General features: G+C 44.6%; 1 protein-coding gene across 2 annotated transcripts; it reads left to right on the top strand.

Moving 5' to 3' along the window:
- Positions 1-588: 588 nt before the first annotated feature.
- On the top strand, positions 589-14028 carry VGLL1 (vestigial like family member 1). 2 transcript variants are annotated; one of them, XM_081179135.1, is made up of 4 exons: positions 589-810; positions 2630-2835; positions 3847-4257; positions 11562-14028. In XM_081179135.1, the coding sequence occupies exons 2-4, from the start codon at positions 2652-2654 to the stop codon at positions 11600-11602; spliced, it is 636 nt and encodes a 211-aa protein (XP_081035261.1). In that variant the 5' UTR covers positions 589-810; positions 2630-2651; the 3' UTR covers positions 11603-14028. The 2 variants fall into 2 exon arrangements, with proteins under 2 accessions (XP_081035261.1, XP_081035260.1); XM_081179134.1 differs by having other exon boundaries at positions 615-810; positions 2630-2859.
- Positions 14029-18379: the final 4351 nt, after the last annotated feature.

Below are 18379 nucleotides of genomic sequence, written 5' to 3'. Positions count from 1 at the left end.
TGGAACATGTTGTTGAGATCTAATAATGCTTGCTGGCCTGGATAGATAGAAGATATTGAAACCAGTCCTCTGCACAAAGGTAGAATTAAACATTTGTTGGAAGGCCCATTTTCGCTTATGCCGCTACCCCAGCCCCCACAAGGCAAGCGCTCCCCCCTTGAAGGGAATGTATCCCGTCAGCTAGAAAAGGTTTCCCACCCATTGCCTGAAATTTGGTTACAGCTGGGAATGAGGTGAAGTGGGAAGGGATGGATTTAAATGTTGCACCATGCACAAGTTCAGGGAGGCAGTCAATGTGCAGGGAGAGTGGGAGGGAGCCGAGAGGGTGAAACAAGGGGTTGCCTTTGCGACTCAGTATCTGCACAGTAAGGGGTGGGAGAGAGCTGCATTTTTTACCCTGGCCAGGCACACCGGGCGATACCAGAGTCTATATATGCATCAGTATATGCATCAATATATGCATCAGTTCCTCAGGTTGCCTGTGTTCCTCGTTGCCAAAAGCTGCCTTGTAGAAACCCACACCAAACAACCCTTTTTATTTTCCTCATTCCTGAAACCTCTAAACCTGGTTGACTTGTCAGGGTGCATTTTGCACATTCCTTCTAGCAAGCCTGAAGGATACGCCTAGTTCAGTCATTACTGGAAGGACAGAGAACAAGTAGTGTGATCTGACACAGGCTTCTCTTCACCCTGGGATTGCTGCCGAATTCCAGCATCAGCGTGGAGATGGAAACCTGGATCGCTGCAGTATGAGCTGCATGGAGGGACAGGAACTCTGCAGGGTGGCTGATAAGAAAGCAGTACATTGGGGTAAGCAAACCTGGGTAGCTGGAGAAGAAATGATCCAAATATGTCTTGTTTTGTAAGAGGAGAGGATGGGGACAATCCCAATGCATTTAAAGGGCTCACGTAACATCATGGGAGGATGTGAGGCCTGTCAATAGCCAAATGGGACTTGCAATGACAAAACGTTGCAATGTTAATCTGTTCAGGGTTCCAGCAGTTCTGTTCAAAAATCTTTATGCCCTGGTTTTCCATGGGAGGGGTAAGGAGACCTGCTGAAGCATCCTCCTTGCGCGCTGGTGCTGTCATTCCTCCCTCTCATGACACCAGAACTTTTGGACATCCAACAAAGCTGATGTGGTGATTCAGGAGGGACAAAAAGAAAGTGCTTCTTCAGGCAGTGTGGAGTTAAACTACAGAAGTCACTCCCACGGGAAGCAGGGAGGGCCACCAACTTGGATGGTTTTAAGAGAGGATTAGACTAAGTTGTGGAGGAGAAGGCTATGCTCCACCTTCACTGTTGGAGATTTTATGCTTCTGAATACCAGTTGCTAGGAATTGCAAGCAGGCTGTTTCACTCAGGTCCTGCATGCAGGCTTCTCATGGGCATCTCCATGAGAGCAGGAAGCTAGACTAGATGGGTCATTAGCCCATTCCAACAGGCTCTTCATATGTTCTTATTTGGGCTATCAGCCTATCACAGCTTGAACACTGGAAGGGGCAATATGCCCCTTGAATACCTGTTGCTGGTGAGTCTGAGCAGAGGAAAGCTGGTGTTGTTTGTGTGCTTTTCATGGAGTGCCAGGAGGCATCTGCTTTGCAACGGTGGTGGACTAGATAAATTTAACATGACGGTCCTTTAAATCATATCCTTTGCAGTTTGCAACCCTCCATACTGAATGGCACATACGAGTCACGTACTGAGAGCATGTCATTCAAATAAAACAAATACAAAGTTTAATGAAGTTCTGGTGGGCTGAAGCTAACTATAATTTCAAGCCTACCTGCATAGGTGCCAACTCCCTGGGGCCCTGGGTGCCCGAGCACCCACAAAATTCCCCATGAAGGGGCTGGGCACCAACATATTTCAGTGCCAGGGCCATGCACACTGCATGGCACCCACGGCCTCGGGCACTCATAGTCACAGGGCCAAGCTGGCACTCCTGACTGCATGCACAGTAATGATTAGTAAATATTATTAATAATAATAAAATTTAAAAGCACTCTTACCTACCTGGAGAGTCAAGCCCTCCACTTGCCATGGGGGAGGGGAGGGGGGCAGGTGAACCTGGAGACATCAGCTCTGCCCTGGGGTCCAGCAACCCTATATTGTATCCATCTTCTTTAACAAGAAAGGCAATTCTTTCTCCTTCATCATTGTAGCCAATTTCAAGCAAACAACCCCCTGGCCCACTCTGTTGAGTAATCTGCTCTTGACTGCACAGGCAGTGATAGATCAGAACATAAACGGTGACAAATGATACAGTAAAGTTTGGTTTTAGGGTAACACAAAAACTAAGGAAAACGAGATTAAGACCCATCTGTGAAAATATGGAAAGCCTTTATTGACTACTGTATACAAAGGTAAAGATCACTGCCAGCTTGTTCCCTGCCCTTGATATACTCTTCATCTCAAAACTCCTGTAAAGAAAATATAAAGCAGAAATAAATTATTGAGATCACCAGTATGCATAATTATTGAGTCATTTTCAACCTGTTGATTACCCACCCCTTGCATCTGTTTTGTTTGTTTTGCTTTTAATTTGCAACTTAAAAATAGTTTAATGAAGCACATTTTTTGAGCCAGAACCCACTCTTCCATCACTTTGTTTCTCTTCGTTTTTAGGCACAGACAAAAGTCCCTAGAAATGGAAGATAGGAAGGACTCCACAAAGCTGAGCAAATGCAAGCAGCCTGTGAAAACAGAGTGGGGAGCCCAGTGTGTGGTGTTTACCTACTTCCAAGGAGACATTAACAGTGTGGTGGATGAGCACTTCTCTAGAGCATTGAGCGCATCCAAAACTCCACAGGATTTGAGCAGAAAGAACAGTGGTGAGGATGGAATTGTAAAACATGGTGAGCTTTTCCTCCACATTTTCTGGCTGCTGGTTATTTATGTAATAATGTTGACTCACTGTGGACAAGAAACTTGTACAGCCACAGCTGCACTGTGGTTCTCTCCCTCAAAGAATTCTGTGCACTGTAGTTTAGCCATTGCAGAGACACAATTTCCATCAAACTTTAACATACTACAATGCCCAGTATTCTTTGATGGAGAGAATGTGCTTTGAATGTGCAGTGTGCACACAGCCTCCATGATAGTTTCCAGACAACCTGCTTACTAAGCAGTCATTCTGACTGCTTTGCAGGGAGGTTATACACTGTGGCATCAAAGAAGTGCTACCCTATATTTTCCTGTGTGTTTTCCTGCCTCTTTTTGTGATGGGGGAGGGGGAACAGCTGTCCTCTTTCTCCTCCATTTCATTTATGAATCAATTTGCATGAAGTACCATGAAGTGGTTGGCAATATTATAACCCAGATACAAATACATGAAACAGCCTAAAACAGCCACGGCACATACAAAAGACCAATTCAAATCCATGACAGATACAAACTCAGGAATGATTGGTAACAACTGGACTTGGTTGGGTGGCCCAGGGTGTGTGGGGTCACTGGAGATGGAGAGATTTGTTTTAGCTTTCTCCTTACCTTCCACTCTTGCAAAGATACTTTGAGGACTTAAGCAATGCAGGTGCTAAAACAGAAGCAGGTTTTTGGTGACCAAACTCCTGTGGTTCTTGGTATACACTACTGGAGGGCATGATTCTGTCTTTCAGTAGCTGGGCTTCCTGGAAGCCTTTGCACAGGGTAAGAAGGAAAAAGATTTCATGGTTGTGCCCACTGAGTGATGCTTTCCTAGCACATCCTTTAGTCATGAGTATCCTTATGTTTTGGTTTACGTGTGGTCTCTCTGCATTTTTGGTGGTTGTATTTATTATAAAACAATTTCAAAATGCAATAAAAATGCATTGATTACAGCCTTCCTCCCTTTTAATAAACAGAAAGCCACACATCTCCCCAGCAGTGGAACTTCTCGCCGCAATGGGCTAAGCCGTACCATGCACCGCCTCCTTTAAACCTATCCAGCTCCGATGATAACGCAGCTGCTGCAGCGACAAACCCCTACCCTCCTCCTCTTCTCCAGGGCATCACACCACCAGCTACAGAGCTATGGCAGTTGCCTTCAGGGGGCAACCCAAATTTGACTGCAGCTTCAGTGTACCCTCCCTCTGTGCCCGACGTGCATATGACGCAGGGGTCTGTGTCAGATGGGAAATACGGGTCCCTGCTGGGTCTCTTGCAACAGGAAAGGTGTCCTTCGTCTGTCCAGGAGCCTCTCAATTCTGGATCTGCTTGTCCTACCAGCTCTGCTAGGTTACAAAATATGAGCCAGAGTTTGACTTCTGGGGGAGGTAAGTAAATATCGGCTTACTTTGATTGTTATGGCTTTTATAAATAGAAAGGGACCAGGAGAGAAGAAGCACTTAAATGAAAAATGCTGGAAGGATATGTTACAACAGCCCATTGCTGCTGTTGAATGAATTAGAAACAAATACTGGTTGAATGATTGTGCAATATTGTGATTGTGCAATATGATCGTATGATATCACCATTGAATGATATGATTGTATGATAATATGGTTGGGTATTATGATAAAACATGTAAACCGGAGCATTTGTGAGGGCATCTAGTGGGGGAGTTTGAGAGGGAGGCCTGGAGTGCCGCCTCACAGTGTACATAGGACCAAGAGACATGGATGGCGAGGGAGCTGCTGCAGTGACCTGCAATACCTGTGCCATGTTTCACTTCCTGCCTGAGAATGTGCAAAACTATGCCTGCCCCAGGTGAAAGCTGGTTGCCTGGCTGGCAGAGAGGGTGCATCAAATTGAGGCCTGCCTATTCACACTTTGAGCTGTTGGTATAGATGAGAAAATTCTTGATAGAGCAAAGTGTCTTGGAACAGAAACACAGGCAGGGTGCTCCTAGGGAGGAGGAAGATTGCCCATTGCAGGAGACAAACACCTGGAGGAATGTGACACACAGAACCAGGAGTGCCAGTAGCCATGCTGCGTCACTGGAGTTGCAAAATTGATTCCATGCCCTCATCTCAGACACTGATTCTGGGCCAGAGGAGCAAGGACAGCAGTTGTAGACTTCAGAAAACTCAGAGGTGGCTGTGGAAGATGCAGTGTACCAATTCCTCCAAAACAACTCCCCAGAAGAGGAAGAGAGGTGTGGTGGCAGTAGGGGACTCCCTGCTGAGGGGAACAGAGGCTGTGTGGTGGTAACAGAATGTCCTGGAAGGTTCATGATGTGACAGAGAAGTTGCCAAGCCTTATAAAACTCACTGACCACAAGCCCTTCCTTTTGATTCATGTGGGTACAAATGATACTACCAGAGACAGCCTTCCATAGCAAGGGGCTTCAAGACTCTGGGTGGGAAGCAGAAGGGCCTTGGTGGTTTTTTCATCACTGCTTCCTGTTGAAGGTCATGGCCCAGGAAGAGAGAGGAAAATACTGGAAGTAAACCATTGGCTACACAAGTGGTGTCATCAGGAAGAGTTCCGCTTCTTGGACCATGGTCTCTGCTTCCTTGAGGAAGGACTTCTGGCAAGAGATGGGGTGCACCTCACAATGATTGGCAAGAATCTCTTTGCTGAGAGTCTCACAAACCTAATCAGAAGAGCTTTAAATTAAATTTTGAGGGTGAGATAACATTACAGACAACAGGGGAACACCTGGTACTAGTGATAATACATTCACTGATGCACAGGAAGCTGAGGTGGTGCTGCAGAAACTTGGTAAAGGCTAGGGAACTACAATAAGGAATCAGTCAGAGGGAATGACTCATGGTTTCAGATGTCTCTATACTAAAGCACAGAGTATGGGAAACAAGCAAGACAAATTTGAGCCTCCCTAGAGCAGATTACCAAGCATTCAAAAAGGAGAGATATAGTAGTCAAGGGAGACTTCAACTACCCCAATATCTGTAGAACTCAAACTCTGCCAAGAATGTAAGGTCCAACAAATTCCTCAATTGCCTCACTGACCATTTCATTTCCCAGAAGGTGGAAGAAGCAACAACCAGATCATCTATCTTGGGCCTGGTCTTCACCAACAGGAAGGAACTGATGGACAAAGTGGAAGTCCTCAGAAACTTTGGAGGAAATGACCATGTCCTCTTGGGTTTCACAGAGGCAAGGGAAAGCTGAGTGTACTTGGGCATGCACTCTGGATTTTAAGAAGGTTGATTTTGAAAAGCTTCAGGAAATACTGGGTGAGATTCCATGGTCAGAAATACTCAAAGAAAAGGGAGTCCAAAATGGATGGGAGTTCCTTAAAGATGAAATATTGAAGGGACAAAAGCAGACAATTCCTACAAAAAAGAAAAGTGGGAGGCATCTAAAGAAAGCAGTGTGGCTGCATAAGAAGCTTACAGGTGAGCTGAGATTTAAGAAGGGTACGTCTAAGAAATGGAAGAAAGGGGGAATCGTGAAGAAAGAGTATACACAAGTAGCCAACAGTTACAGGGAGTTGCCTCTGTCTTCACCCAGAATGAAAGTAGTGCCCAACCTGGTGTTAACAGAATAAATGATGCAAGAAGGGAAGTGCAGCCCAAGATAGGACAAGAGGTAGTAAGGGAACACCTGGTTACAATAAATGAATTCAAATAACCAGGGCCTGATGAGCTGCACCCAAGGGTGCTCAAGGAACTTGCGAATGTAATCTCCAAGACTTTGTCTATAATCTTTGAGAATTCTTGGAGAACAGCTGAAGTCCCTACAGACTGGAGATGGGGAAACGTTGTCCCCATCTTCAAACAGGGGGAAAGAGAAGATCCAGGTACGGTAATTACCAACTGGTCAGCTAAACATCAATACCAGGAAAGGTCCTAGAGCAGATCATTTAACAGTTGGTGAGCACTTAGAAAAGGATGCTGTGATTACTAAGACCGAGCATTGGTTTTTCAAAAGCAAGTCCTGCCAGAGAAATCTCATTTTTAAAATTAGAATTACAAGCTTGGTGGATCAGGGGAATGCTGTGGATGTAGTGTATCTTGATCTCAGGAAGGTTTTTGCCAAAGTCCTCCAGTATATTCTTATGGAGAAGGTGGTAAAATGTGGGCTGAGTGAGGTAACAGTTAGGTGGCTTTGTAGCTGGTTGCTCACTAAGGGTTCCTCATCACCCTGGAAGAAAGAGACAAGTGGGGGGCTGCAGGGTTCTGTATTGGGCCCATCTTTATAAATGACTTGGATGAAGGTATTGAAGGGATGGTAATCAAATTTGCAGATTACACCAAACAGGGAGAGGTAGCCCTCCATGAGCGGTCCAGAGGGTGGCAACACGGCTTTTCCACAGTAGCTCCCCATTTGTGGAATGCTCTCCCCAGGGAAATTCAGTTGGTGCCTTCATTATACATCTTTAGGCACCTTTGGCAGACTGACATACAATGCCATTTTAAATGTGACGGGGGAGGAGGCATTATTGGTTTGTTTTTGTTCTTATTTTTATTATGTATTTTGTGTTTTTATATAGTAATTTTATGTTGTAAACTGCCCTAAGACCTATGGATAAAGAGAGTTATACGAATTTACTAAATAATACTAATAATAACTAATGCCTTTGAATACAAAATCAGGATTCAATATGTCCCTAACAGATTGGAGCACTGGGCCCAAACTAATAAAATGAATTTCTGTAGGGACAAATGTCAGATTCTACACTTAGGCAGGAAGAACCAGATTCACAAATATAGGATGGGGGACACCCGGCTTACTACAGGTGAAACTCGAAAAATTAGAATATCGTGGAAAAGTTCGTTTATTTCAGTAATTCAACTTAAAAGGTGAAACTAATATATGAGATAGACTCATGACATGCAAAACAAGATATGTCAAGCCTTTGTTATAATTGTGATGATCATGGCATACAGCTGTTGAAAACCCCAAATTAACAATCTCAGAAAATTAGAATATTAAATGAAATCAGCAAAACAAGGATTGAAAATAGAGCAATATTGGACCTCTGAGAAGTAGAAGCATGCATATGTACTCAGTACTTGGTTTGGGCCCCTTTTGCATCAATTACTGCCTCAATGTGGCGTGGCATGGATGCTATCAGCCTGTGGCACTGCTGAGGTGTTATGGAAGACCAGGATGCTTCAATAGCTGCCTTCAGCTCTTCTGCATTGCTCAGTCTCATGTCTCTCATCTTTCTCTTGGCAATGCCCCATAGATTCTCTATGGGGTTCAGGTCAGGCGAGTTTGCTGGCCAATCAAGCACAGTAATCCCATGGGCACTGAACCAGGTTTTGGTACTTTTGGTAGTGTGGGCAGGTGCCAAGTCCTACTGGAAAATGAAGTCAGCATCCCCATAAAGCTCGTCTGTGGAAGGAAGCATGAAGTGCTCCAAAATCTCCTGGTAGACGGCTGTGTTGACCCTGGACTTAATGAAGCAAAGTGGACCAACACCAGCTGATGACAGGGCTCCCCAAATCAACACAGACTGTGGAAACTTCACAATGGACTTCAAGCATCTGGCATTGTGTGCCTCCCCATTCTTCCTCCAGACTCTGGGTCCTTGGTTTACAAATGAGATGCAAAAGTTGTTCTCATCAGAAAAGAGGACTTGGGACCACTGAGCAACAGATCAGTTCTTTTTTTCTTTAGCCCAGGTAAGACGCTTCTGACATTGTTTTTTGTTCAGGAGCTGCTTGACAAGAGGAATACGACATTTGAAGCCCATCTCCAGGATCCATCTGTGTGTGGTGGCTCTTGATGCACTAACTCCAGCCTCAGTCCACCCCTTGTGAAAGTCCCCAACATGTTTGAATGGTCTTTTCCTGACAATCCTCTCCAGGTTGCGGTCATCCCTGCTGCTTGTGCACCTTTTTCTTCCACACTTTTCCCTTCCACATAACTTTCCATTAATGTGCTTCAATACAGCACTTTGGGAACATCCAACTACTTCTGCAATTACCTTTTGAGGCTTTCCCTCCTTATGGAGAGTCTCAATGATGGCTTTCTGCACAACTGTCAGGTCAGCAGCCTTCCTCATGATTGTGCTTCCTACTAAACCAGACTGAGAGACGATTTAAAGGCTCAGGAACCCACTGCAGGTGCTATGGATTGAATAGCTACTGCACCTTTTCACAATATTTAATTTCTGAGATTGTTAATTTGGGGTTTTCATCAGCTACACGCCATGATCATCACAATTATAACAAATAAAGGCTTGACATATCTCGTTTTGCATGTCACGAGTCTACCTCATGTATTAGTTTCACCTTTTAAGTTGAATTACTGAAATAAACAAACTTTTCCATGATATTCTAATTTTTTGAGTTTCACCTGTACACGTGAAAAGGATCTAGGGGTCTTGGTCAGGGGTCAGCAAACCTTTTCAGCAGGGGGGCCTCAGACCTTGTGGGGGGCCAGGCTATTTTTTTGGGGGGGGGGAATGAATGAATTCCTATGCCCCACAAATAAGCCAGAGATGCATTTTAAATAAAAGCACACGTTCTACTCATGTAAAAACTCGCTGATTCTTGGACCATCCGTGGGCCAGATTTCGTAGGCGATTGGGCCAGATTTGGCTCCTGGGCCTTAGTCTGCCTACCCATGGTCTTAGTGGACCACAAGCTTAATCTGAGTCAACAGTGTGATGCAGCAGCAAAAGCAGCAAATTCTATTCTAGACTGCATCAACACAAGTATAGTGTCCAGATCAAGGGAAGTAAAAGTACCATTTTATTCTGCCTTGGTCAAACCACATCTGGAATACTTGGTCTAATTTTGGGCACCACAATTTAAGAAGGAGATTGAAAAGCTGGAACATGTGCAGAAGAGGTGACCAAGACGATCAAGGGTCTAGAAGCCAAACCTGAGGAGGAACGGTTGAATGAGCTGGGTATGTTTAGCCTGGAAAAGAGGAGGCTGAGAAGAGATACGACAGCCATCTTCAAATATCTGGAGGGTTGTCACATGGAAGATGGAGCAAGTTTGTTTTCTCCTGCTCTCGAGGGTAGGACTCAAACCAATGGCTTCAAGTTACAAGAAAGGAGATTCTGACTAAACATCAGGAAGAACTTTCTGATGGCAAGAGCTATTGACAGTGGAATGGACTCTTTCTGTGGTCTTGGACTCTCCTTCCTTGGAGGTTCTTAAGCAGAGGTTGGCTGGCCATCTGTCATGGAGGCTTTAACTGAGATTCCTGCATGGCAGGAGTTGAACTTGATGACCCTCGGGGTCCCTTCCAACTCCACAATTCTATGATTCTATGGTTTATTCTGTGGTGCTTAGGGTTTATTAGACTATATAGTGTAAAACTCGAAAATGTGTTTTGGTTGCATTTTCAGAGTGACAGCGCTAGTCACAACTCGCTTGAGCTGTCTTGGGGCTCTTCTTACAGCCATGATGGATGGTGTCCTAAGTTGCTCCATGCACCTGCTTTGTCATTGGTGTTGCCTTGGATCTGCTAGGTAGGGTGATGATGTTCTTTGCCCGCCAAGTGCTCAAAACTGGTGTCTTTTGAGACGTGTTGATTATGGAGCTATTTTTCAGAACAACCCGCCTGTTGCACAGGACATTTATTAGGGTCTGTTTATAGTAACTGAAACCGCAGTTGCCTTGAAAAAATTGCCTCCACCGTGGCCTCTTCTCTAGCTCACCCTCATCTCCTAGGCAGTGATGGAGAGCCCATGCAATGGTTAACTGGCACACCATCCTCTGCCTAAGCTTATTGGCTGGCTTTGGGTCAGTCATGCTTTCTCTCAGCCTACCCTACCTCACAAAGTTGTTGTGAGAATTAAATAGGGGTGTGTGTGAGAGAGTGAGAGAGAGGGGGGATATAGAATTAGGGTTTGGCCCTCCAGATGTTCCTGAACTACAACTCCCATGAGCCCCAGCATGGTATGGGGTGATGGGAGTTATAGTTCATCTGGCAGGCCCAAGTTTCCCCATGCCTGGGTTAAATGAATAGATTTAAAATATTTTGATGGTCTAGCAATGTGCCTTCCACACAGTTAATAAGTGTAAGGATTTATTATTTTTAATCCAAGATCTTATAGCAACAGGCAAAAACCATCTTAGAATAGCATTAAATGTTTTCTCTTTTGCTCTGGGGCAGTGTGAGTTGTACTTCAGCAGCATCTGGAGGGCCAAAAGCTTTCCTACACGTAATTGAACTGATTAGCTTATTGAACAGCATGGGCCTAATTATTATGACTTAATTAATTTTTTTAATCATCAAAACTTTATCAGACAAGAAGCACATTAACAGCAAATGTGACATACACAACAAAACCCAACTGTGAACTTAGTTCTCACACTGTACTGTAAGTTGCTACAGAGAGAAAAAACTGGAGCAACCAGAGGACACAAATAATTATCTTTACAGTGGTAGCTCGGGTTACAGACGCTTCTGGTTACAGACTCCACTAACCCAGAAATAGTGCTTCAGGATAAGAACAGAAATCATGCTCCAGCGGCACGGTGGCAGCAGGTGGCCCCATTAGCTAAAGTGGTGCTTCAGGTTAAGAACAGTTTCAGGTTAAGAACGGACCTCCAGAACAAATTAAGTTCTTAACCCGAGGTACCACTGTAATCATAAGTAAATGAAATGCAGAGGTTCCATCAGCCCTCCCCTGTCTTCTGCCCCTAATATCCTCCTCTTTAAGATTAACTATTTCCCCGCTAATCTCCTCCCTATTTTCCAGGTATCCTTGAAAATGACAGAAGAAGAGATCTCTACTTTTAGAAAATGGACACATTTGTTTATTGTTTCTGGCACAGAGAAATCTCCTGTCTAGACATTTTTCAAACAACAACAACCAGCCACTGTGATGAAGAGGAGGACATCAGTGACCCCACCTCCAACCTCTGTTTGCAGACCTTCCGGTGCTCCTTTGAAAATATATATACTGGGTGTGGGGAATCGTCAGCTTTCCAGATGTTGCCAGACTACAGCTCCTATCATCAGTGGCCTTTGTCCAGGCTTGCTGGGCTGATGGGAGTTGTAGTTCAGCAACACCTGGAGAGCCAAAGGTTCCTTCCCCCACAACACCTGGTCTATATACAAGGACTTGCTACCACTTACACCATGTTGTTTAATTTCCCTTCTGCTTGCCTTTTCAACAACCCTAATGCAGCATGCTTGGCACATGGGGACTCTTTCCATCCAGAAGACCCCCAGACCCTACTTTTCACACCAGCTGAAGCTTGCCATCAACTTCCAGAGTGTTTGCTGGCCATCAAAAGAGAAGAGAAGCACCAGCTGTGGTGGAGGTGCATGGCTGCAGGCGTAAAAACTCTACGGGGTGTGATAACAAAGCCAGACCTTAGAGCTCATTGTGTCAGTCTAGATTCTCCAATATCTGATATGTGTTAATGGATGTGAAAATCATTCTGAAGAAACAAAATAAAAAAATTCCTTCCAGTAGCACCTTAGAGACCAACTAAGTTTGTTATTGGTATGAGCTTTCATGAAGAAGTGTGCATGCACACGAAAGCTCATACCAGTAACAAACTCAGTTGGTCTCTGAGGTGCTACTGGAAGGAATTTTTTTATTTTGTTTTGACTACAGCAGACCAACACGACTACCTACTTGTTTTCCTGAAGAACATTCTCAGTTCACCCTGCTATAGATCCCTCAGCTCCTCCTCTTCTCTAAAGGAGGAAAATTTATTTTTAAAAGATTATGTGACTGGAAGAAGTAAAAGGAGGGGGAAACACAGCAGTTTTCTTGTTAAATGTGAAGCAATGGATCTGCAGGCCCTTGTTGAAAGGCAGAACTTGCACACTGATGTAACACTGCCTAATTTACACAAGAATCTGGGTTTTCTTGCTTTCAGAACCAAGAGTTGTTTTTGCAACAGAAATCACAGCTGCCTGTTTCCATCTCTGCTTTACTAGAAGGGAGAGAGAGAGTGAGTAATCATTTTCTTTTTCCACTTTAAAAACCAGCACGAGCAGAAAATGCTATTTCTGCAGGTCTCCCCTGAGGGTGGAAAAAGTCAATAGTGTGTTCTCAACAATGAGATGTTGTCATACTTGCTGATGCTTTCATTCCTCTGGGCTTTGTATATTTCTCTCTTACTCTGGAAGACTTGGCAAAACATTAGATTGTATTGAGTTGCCACCATCTGGTGCTGCAGATATATATATATATCTGGCTTCTGTTCCTCACCAAAATTAAAATATGGCACTTCTTGTACTGTCAGCTCCCATCTGAGATAAACCGGCAGTCACCAAGTTCTGAGTTGCTTAAAGTCTGGACGAACTGCAGCATCTAAATCGAAAGAGAATCCATGCATTGATTTATGAGCATCCTTCTCTCTGAAGCAAGTTGTCCTGCTTACATTTGCCTCAGCAGTAGCCAACCTCAAGGGCAGAGCTAGAGGTGTGTGACTGGGTTGGTTACACTGGGCATGGAGCTTCTGGGATGCAGCAGAAGGCCCACAACTATGAAGTTCAATGGAAGGCAAGAGGCAGGTGTGTGTGTGTGTCGTCGCACAGGGCACCACTGAGATTTGAGATGCCAAGGTCTACTACTGCCAGCCCCTTCAGCAAGTGTGCCAAAGAACCAAGCCTAAAAGATGAGTCAGATTCAGCACTTCAGATCAACCCCTATCCAAAGCAGGAAAATACTGGGCTGACCTGACCCAATCTGGATCTGGGCCCTGATTTGATTTGGGGGGGGCATCCCTAATGCCTAATTGGGGTTTTAAACCCTTAATTAAATATGTGATCAGGAACGGATGGGAGAAGGAGACACTGCATTTAATGTTGTAGGTGTCGCTTCTGCGGTGTGTTCCCTGCAAGGAATTGCTGATGAAGTAGACCCAGCAGAGGCTACCAGCCTCTTCTCTTCCTTCCACCCTCCCCCAGTCCCATCACCTTGCCTTTCAACAGCCTCAGATCACTCTGGGTGGGTCCTGAGCAATCAAGGGCTGTCTCAACCAAAGCCAGGTGACCCTGTTTAGGATCTGATGCACAGTCCTACCGAGCAGGAAGTGTGCCTGGATTATTGTAAATCTGGTAGCTCTCTCCCCACCCTCATTTTGTGACAAGTCTCTTACATTGTAGATTGACTAAGCAAGCACTTGTTTTCTTTAAATCTGTGTACAGTGCTTATTATGCATGCACTTGCTTAAATAAAATGCACCATTATGTTTATGAATATATATGTGTACCCACCAACTTGCTTCATGCATTAGGCAGAGGGTTTTTTTTGGCCAAGTAAAACATGGTCCACAATAAGGGAGATTGTTCTTCATGGCATCAGCGGGGCAGTTAGGTAATCTTAGGGAACCTTTCTCCAACCTGGGGCCCTCCAGATGTTGCTGGATTTCAGCTCCCATCAGCCCCAGCCAGCATGGTCAAGGATGATGGAATCTGTAGCCCAGCTACTTGCTTCCCCAGCCCTGACTTACAGGGATGCCTTTGAACAAAAAGAAGTTCCTCAAAATTGGATTAACAACCTACCGGTATAGTTTGAAATATTTCAAAATGCAGCAGTAAATCCCTCACAGTTTAACACAAATTCAGAGCACTTGTAAAAAGATGAAACAAATTTGCAGCTTATGTTTGTGGGATCAATAACAACAATAATATTTATATGCCACCCCTCTGACTAGGTTGCCCCAGCCACTGGAGCCGTTCCCAACAAAATATTAAAAATGCAGTAAAATATCAAACATTAAACACTTCCTGATATAGGGGTGCCTTAAGATGTCTTCGGAAAGTTGTGTAGTTCTTTATCTCCTTGACATCTGGTGGGAGGGCATTCCACAGGGCAGGTGCCACTACTTAGAAGGCCCTCTGCCTGGTTCCCTGTAACCTCACTTCTCGCAGGGAGGGAACCGCCAGAGGGCCCTCGGAGCTGGACCTCAGTGTCCGGCTGAATGATGGGGGTGGAGACGCTCCTTCAGGTATACAGGGTCAAGGCTGAATAAAGCCTGTGGGTGTTTTCAACACAGTCCTAATTTCTTGAGTTATCACTAGAGCACCTTTGGCCCTCCAGATGTTTTTGAACTACAGCTCCCACCATCCCTGGCTATTGGCCTTGCTTGCTAAGCTGCATGGAAGCTGTAGTTCACTGACATCCACAGAGCCAAAGGTTTCTCACACCTTCCTTAGAGGATAAAGGAGGACAGAGAAAATATACCGCCCTCTCTCTTTGTTGTTGCTGCTTGTTTGCCTGTGGTTGGGTTGGCACCATGATTTTCAAGTCAGTAAATTGAAAGCAGAATGGTCTCTGCATATTGTCCCACACCCCCAAAGTGCAAGCAGCAGGTAATAGTGTCAGGACTGCAGGTTGCTAGTAATGGAAGAGCCTTGCGTATCTAAACCTATGTAACCCATCATCCCATTCTCTCAGTGGCTAACCAGATACCCTAATGGGAAGGACCTGAGTGCAAAAGCCATTCTCCACACGACTTCCAGCAAATAGTATTCAGAAGCTTCTTGCCTCCAGCAGCAGCAGCCGTCGCCCATCAGAGCCCTGTTAGCTGGGAGATGTGGCCTACTTTATTGTGTTTATTTTGGGGTGTGCTTAGTAGATGTTTTGCCTATTTGTTTTGGGGTGGGTCTCAGTATTCCCACTTTTCTTCAGTGAAATGGGTGTTCTGTGGCAACCATGACAGTTTCTTACATGTCCAAATGTTCACCTAAGCCCACAAAAGTTGCAGACTCCTGGCTTACCTAAGTTTGCACCATAGCAGCCAACCTGAAGCCCGCACACAGGATGCAAGAGCTCCCACTGTTATTCCCCACAGTCACAGAAGTTTTCTTCATTCTGAGGGAATTGAACAGGCCTCTGCAGGCTCAATGACTGGGCTGGCAGGTGGCTTTGAACTTTATGGCTATGCTCAAATAGCTTGTCTTGCTTAGATTGACTCTCTGGGGGAAAGTAGGATTGTGAAGAGAGGCACATCAGACAAGGACAAGGGGTGTGTGTGTCTAGTAACCCTATTTCAAGAAGCCACTAGAGGCAACTTAAAGGCAATGAAAGAAGTCACCAGGCATGAACAAGGACCCATAAAAAAAGTTGTGGTCGCATGATGTCTGGTTTATAGCGCCTGCTCCAAAAACACGCCCGAAAGTTACACCACTCAGAAAACTAGCATGGTAGTTACTTGATGCTGATTTTTCTGATGATGTAGGATTTGATCCAACTACATTTTACTCAAGAGTTAGGGATAAAGGAAGAAATTAAATTCAGCTTACATTTAAAGGTGAGCTTACCTAATTGCAGTCTCTGAAACAATACGTGAAACAGAATTTTGCCCATTGTGAAATTGAGAAAAATAGGCAGGACATGAATTGAAATTAATGGATGTAAACCCTGTTCTTACTTTCCAGTGCATCGGCTTTGAGTAAAAAGTAGCAGGATAGAACCCACAGATGGTTAATAAGATGATCTTTGAATTTATAATTTTATTGGCAAACTTTGCTGGTTTAGCTTTGGATCCTCAAAAGCAGGCATAGGCAAACTCCAGCCCCCCAGATATTTTGAGACTACAATTCCCATCATCCCTTACCACTTACCACTGGTCCTGTTAGCTAGGGATGATTGGAATTGTAGTGCCAAAACATCTGGAGGCTGGAGTTTGCCTATGCCTGCTCAAAAGCAAGTGCCTAGACAGGGCACCATCTTGCCCAAATTCAGCACTTTGCATGTTTACCCAGAAGCAGGGTTAGAAACTGAGATATGAAAGCTAGGAGCTAAATGGCACTTTAAACCAACGTTTTGGGTGCAGCAATGGAATGTCTAGGTGTGCTTTTTTATAACAAGGATACAAAGCTGAAAATGAATAAACTGCAGCTAAAATATTATGTTCATTTTTCACATGGTCTCTAGTCCTTCCCCTGCTTACCCCCCCAATATTCTTAAGAGGGTCTCTTCTCCTGTCTTCAGAGAGTGGCTGGAAGTGGGGAGGCAGAAAACGCTCCTCCTTTTCTTCCACTCTGCAGTTTTAATCTGAGATCTTAGGGGCAGTACTGTGCCCAGAAGCAAGTACCACTGTGCTCAATGAGGCCCAGAGACATATGCAGCCCTATAATGGGAAAGTTAAGTATTTGCTTAAATCTCTCTCTGTCTCTCCCACACACATACACCAGAATTAAAATAAAGCTTATTTTGGTTGCATCATGCCAGTTGTCACTAGGTAAACTCTAAGCAGGACCTGCCACATTCCTGCCCCACACAGTTGTGATTGCTGGAGAAAAGCAATACCTTTCCTTCTCCTGAATTAGTTTATGCATGTGCTACTTTAAACCACGGACGGGGTGAGCTCCCGTTGCTCGGTCCCTGCTCCTGCCAACCTAGCAGTTCGAAAGCACGTCAAAGTGCAAGTAGATAAATAGATACCGCTCCGGCAGGAAGGTAAACAGTGTTTCCGCGCGCTGCTCTGGTTCGCCAGAAGCTGCTTAGTCATGCTGGCCACATGACCCAGAAGCTGTCTGCGGACAAACACCGGCTCCCTCGGCCTAAAGAGCGCAACCCCAGAGTCGGTCACGACTGGTCAGGGGTCCCTTTACCTTTTTTACTTTAAACCACACGAGGGCACTATTTGTCTTGCAAGCTAGCCAGCACTTGCTTGTAGTCTTTACTTTGTCTAAGACTCTAAGTTAATTCCACCCCTAAAAGTAGAGCCATTATTTGTTTGTTGTCCTCTTCCAGCTTGTTGAGATAGGATTTCTGCTATTTCTCTCTCACCTCTGCTTATCTTGTAAATAGTCCATTCTGTGAATAAAGCCTTTGAACTCCAGAAACTGTGATCTTTTCAATCCAATTCACCCAAGATGCGAGGTCTGTTAATGTTGATGCCCAGCACCAGGCATTCAGAGGCATACTGTCTCCAGCAGTGGAGGAGGAAGATAGTCTTCATGGCTGTAGCCACCAATAACCTTAGCCTTATGAATTTGTCCAAATATGCGAACCTAAGGATTCAAAGGACTGTATGAAATTAAGAATCAGGAGCCAACTTCAGGCATCTGATGATGTGGGTGTTATTAGGATGCTGCAATAATTGTGAGCCCTGCAATCCAAGGCTCCCAGTACTTTCACTTCGTAGATCAGTTTCTCATGAATTTGGTCAAACTCTTAACATTTCACATAATGTAGAGATTATGGGGGATCTAGTCCCCAACCCAAGCTCACAATATCACCCCCCCCCCAGCAATGAGTATCTGACCCAGCTGTGGGATCTGTAAAATATTTGTCTCATAGAGAAATAACAAAAAAGTGAGTAAGGCATCTAGAAGCATTTGATTCCATACAACAAAGCTACACGTCTCTCCCAAGGCAGAACGTGCTGTCACCATTCTCGAAGCATCTTCTCCAGCCCTCGTCCTTCCTTCTGGGCGCATGTTCCAGTCAAATCTGCATCTCAAAAACAGTTTTCAAACACAACAATAGCTATCAGAGTAATTCTAAACCCATTAAACAGCGTGATTTATATATTTTTTTAAAAACCCTTCACCGTATTTCCTGGCAAATAATGCTCCTTACATCCAAGTCTTCGTTGCGCG

The sequence above is a fragment of the Podarcis bocagei genome (genome assembly GCF_964188305.1).
Source record: "Podarcis bocagei genome assembly, chromosome: Z".
NCBI classification, from domain to species: Eukaryota; Metazoa; Chordata; class Lepidosauria; order Squamata; family Lacertidae; genus Podarcis; species Podarcis bocagei.
This window is presented reverse-complemented; position numbering and strand designations above follow the sequence as displayed.

What these genes read in the sequence shown, in the direction of transcription:
- VGLL1 (XM_081179134.1), top strand. Translation starts at nt 2,652, where the DNA reads ATGGAAGATAGGAAGGACTCCACAAAGCTGAGCAAATGCAAGCAGCCT. An exon ending in GGATGGAATTGTAAAACATG is followed by an intron (nt 2,860 to 3,846) that starts GTGAGCTTTTCC and finishes TTTAATAAACAG; the next exon opens with AAAGCCACACATCTCCCCAG. An exon ending in GAGTTTGACTTCTGGGGGAG is followed by an intron (nt 4,258 to 11,561) that starts GTAAGTAAATAT and finishes CCTATTTTCCAG; the next exon opens with GTATCCTTGAAAATGACAGA.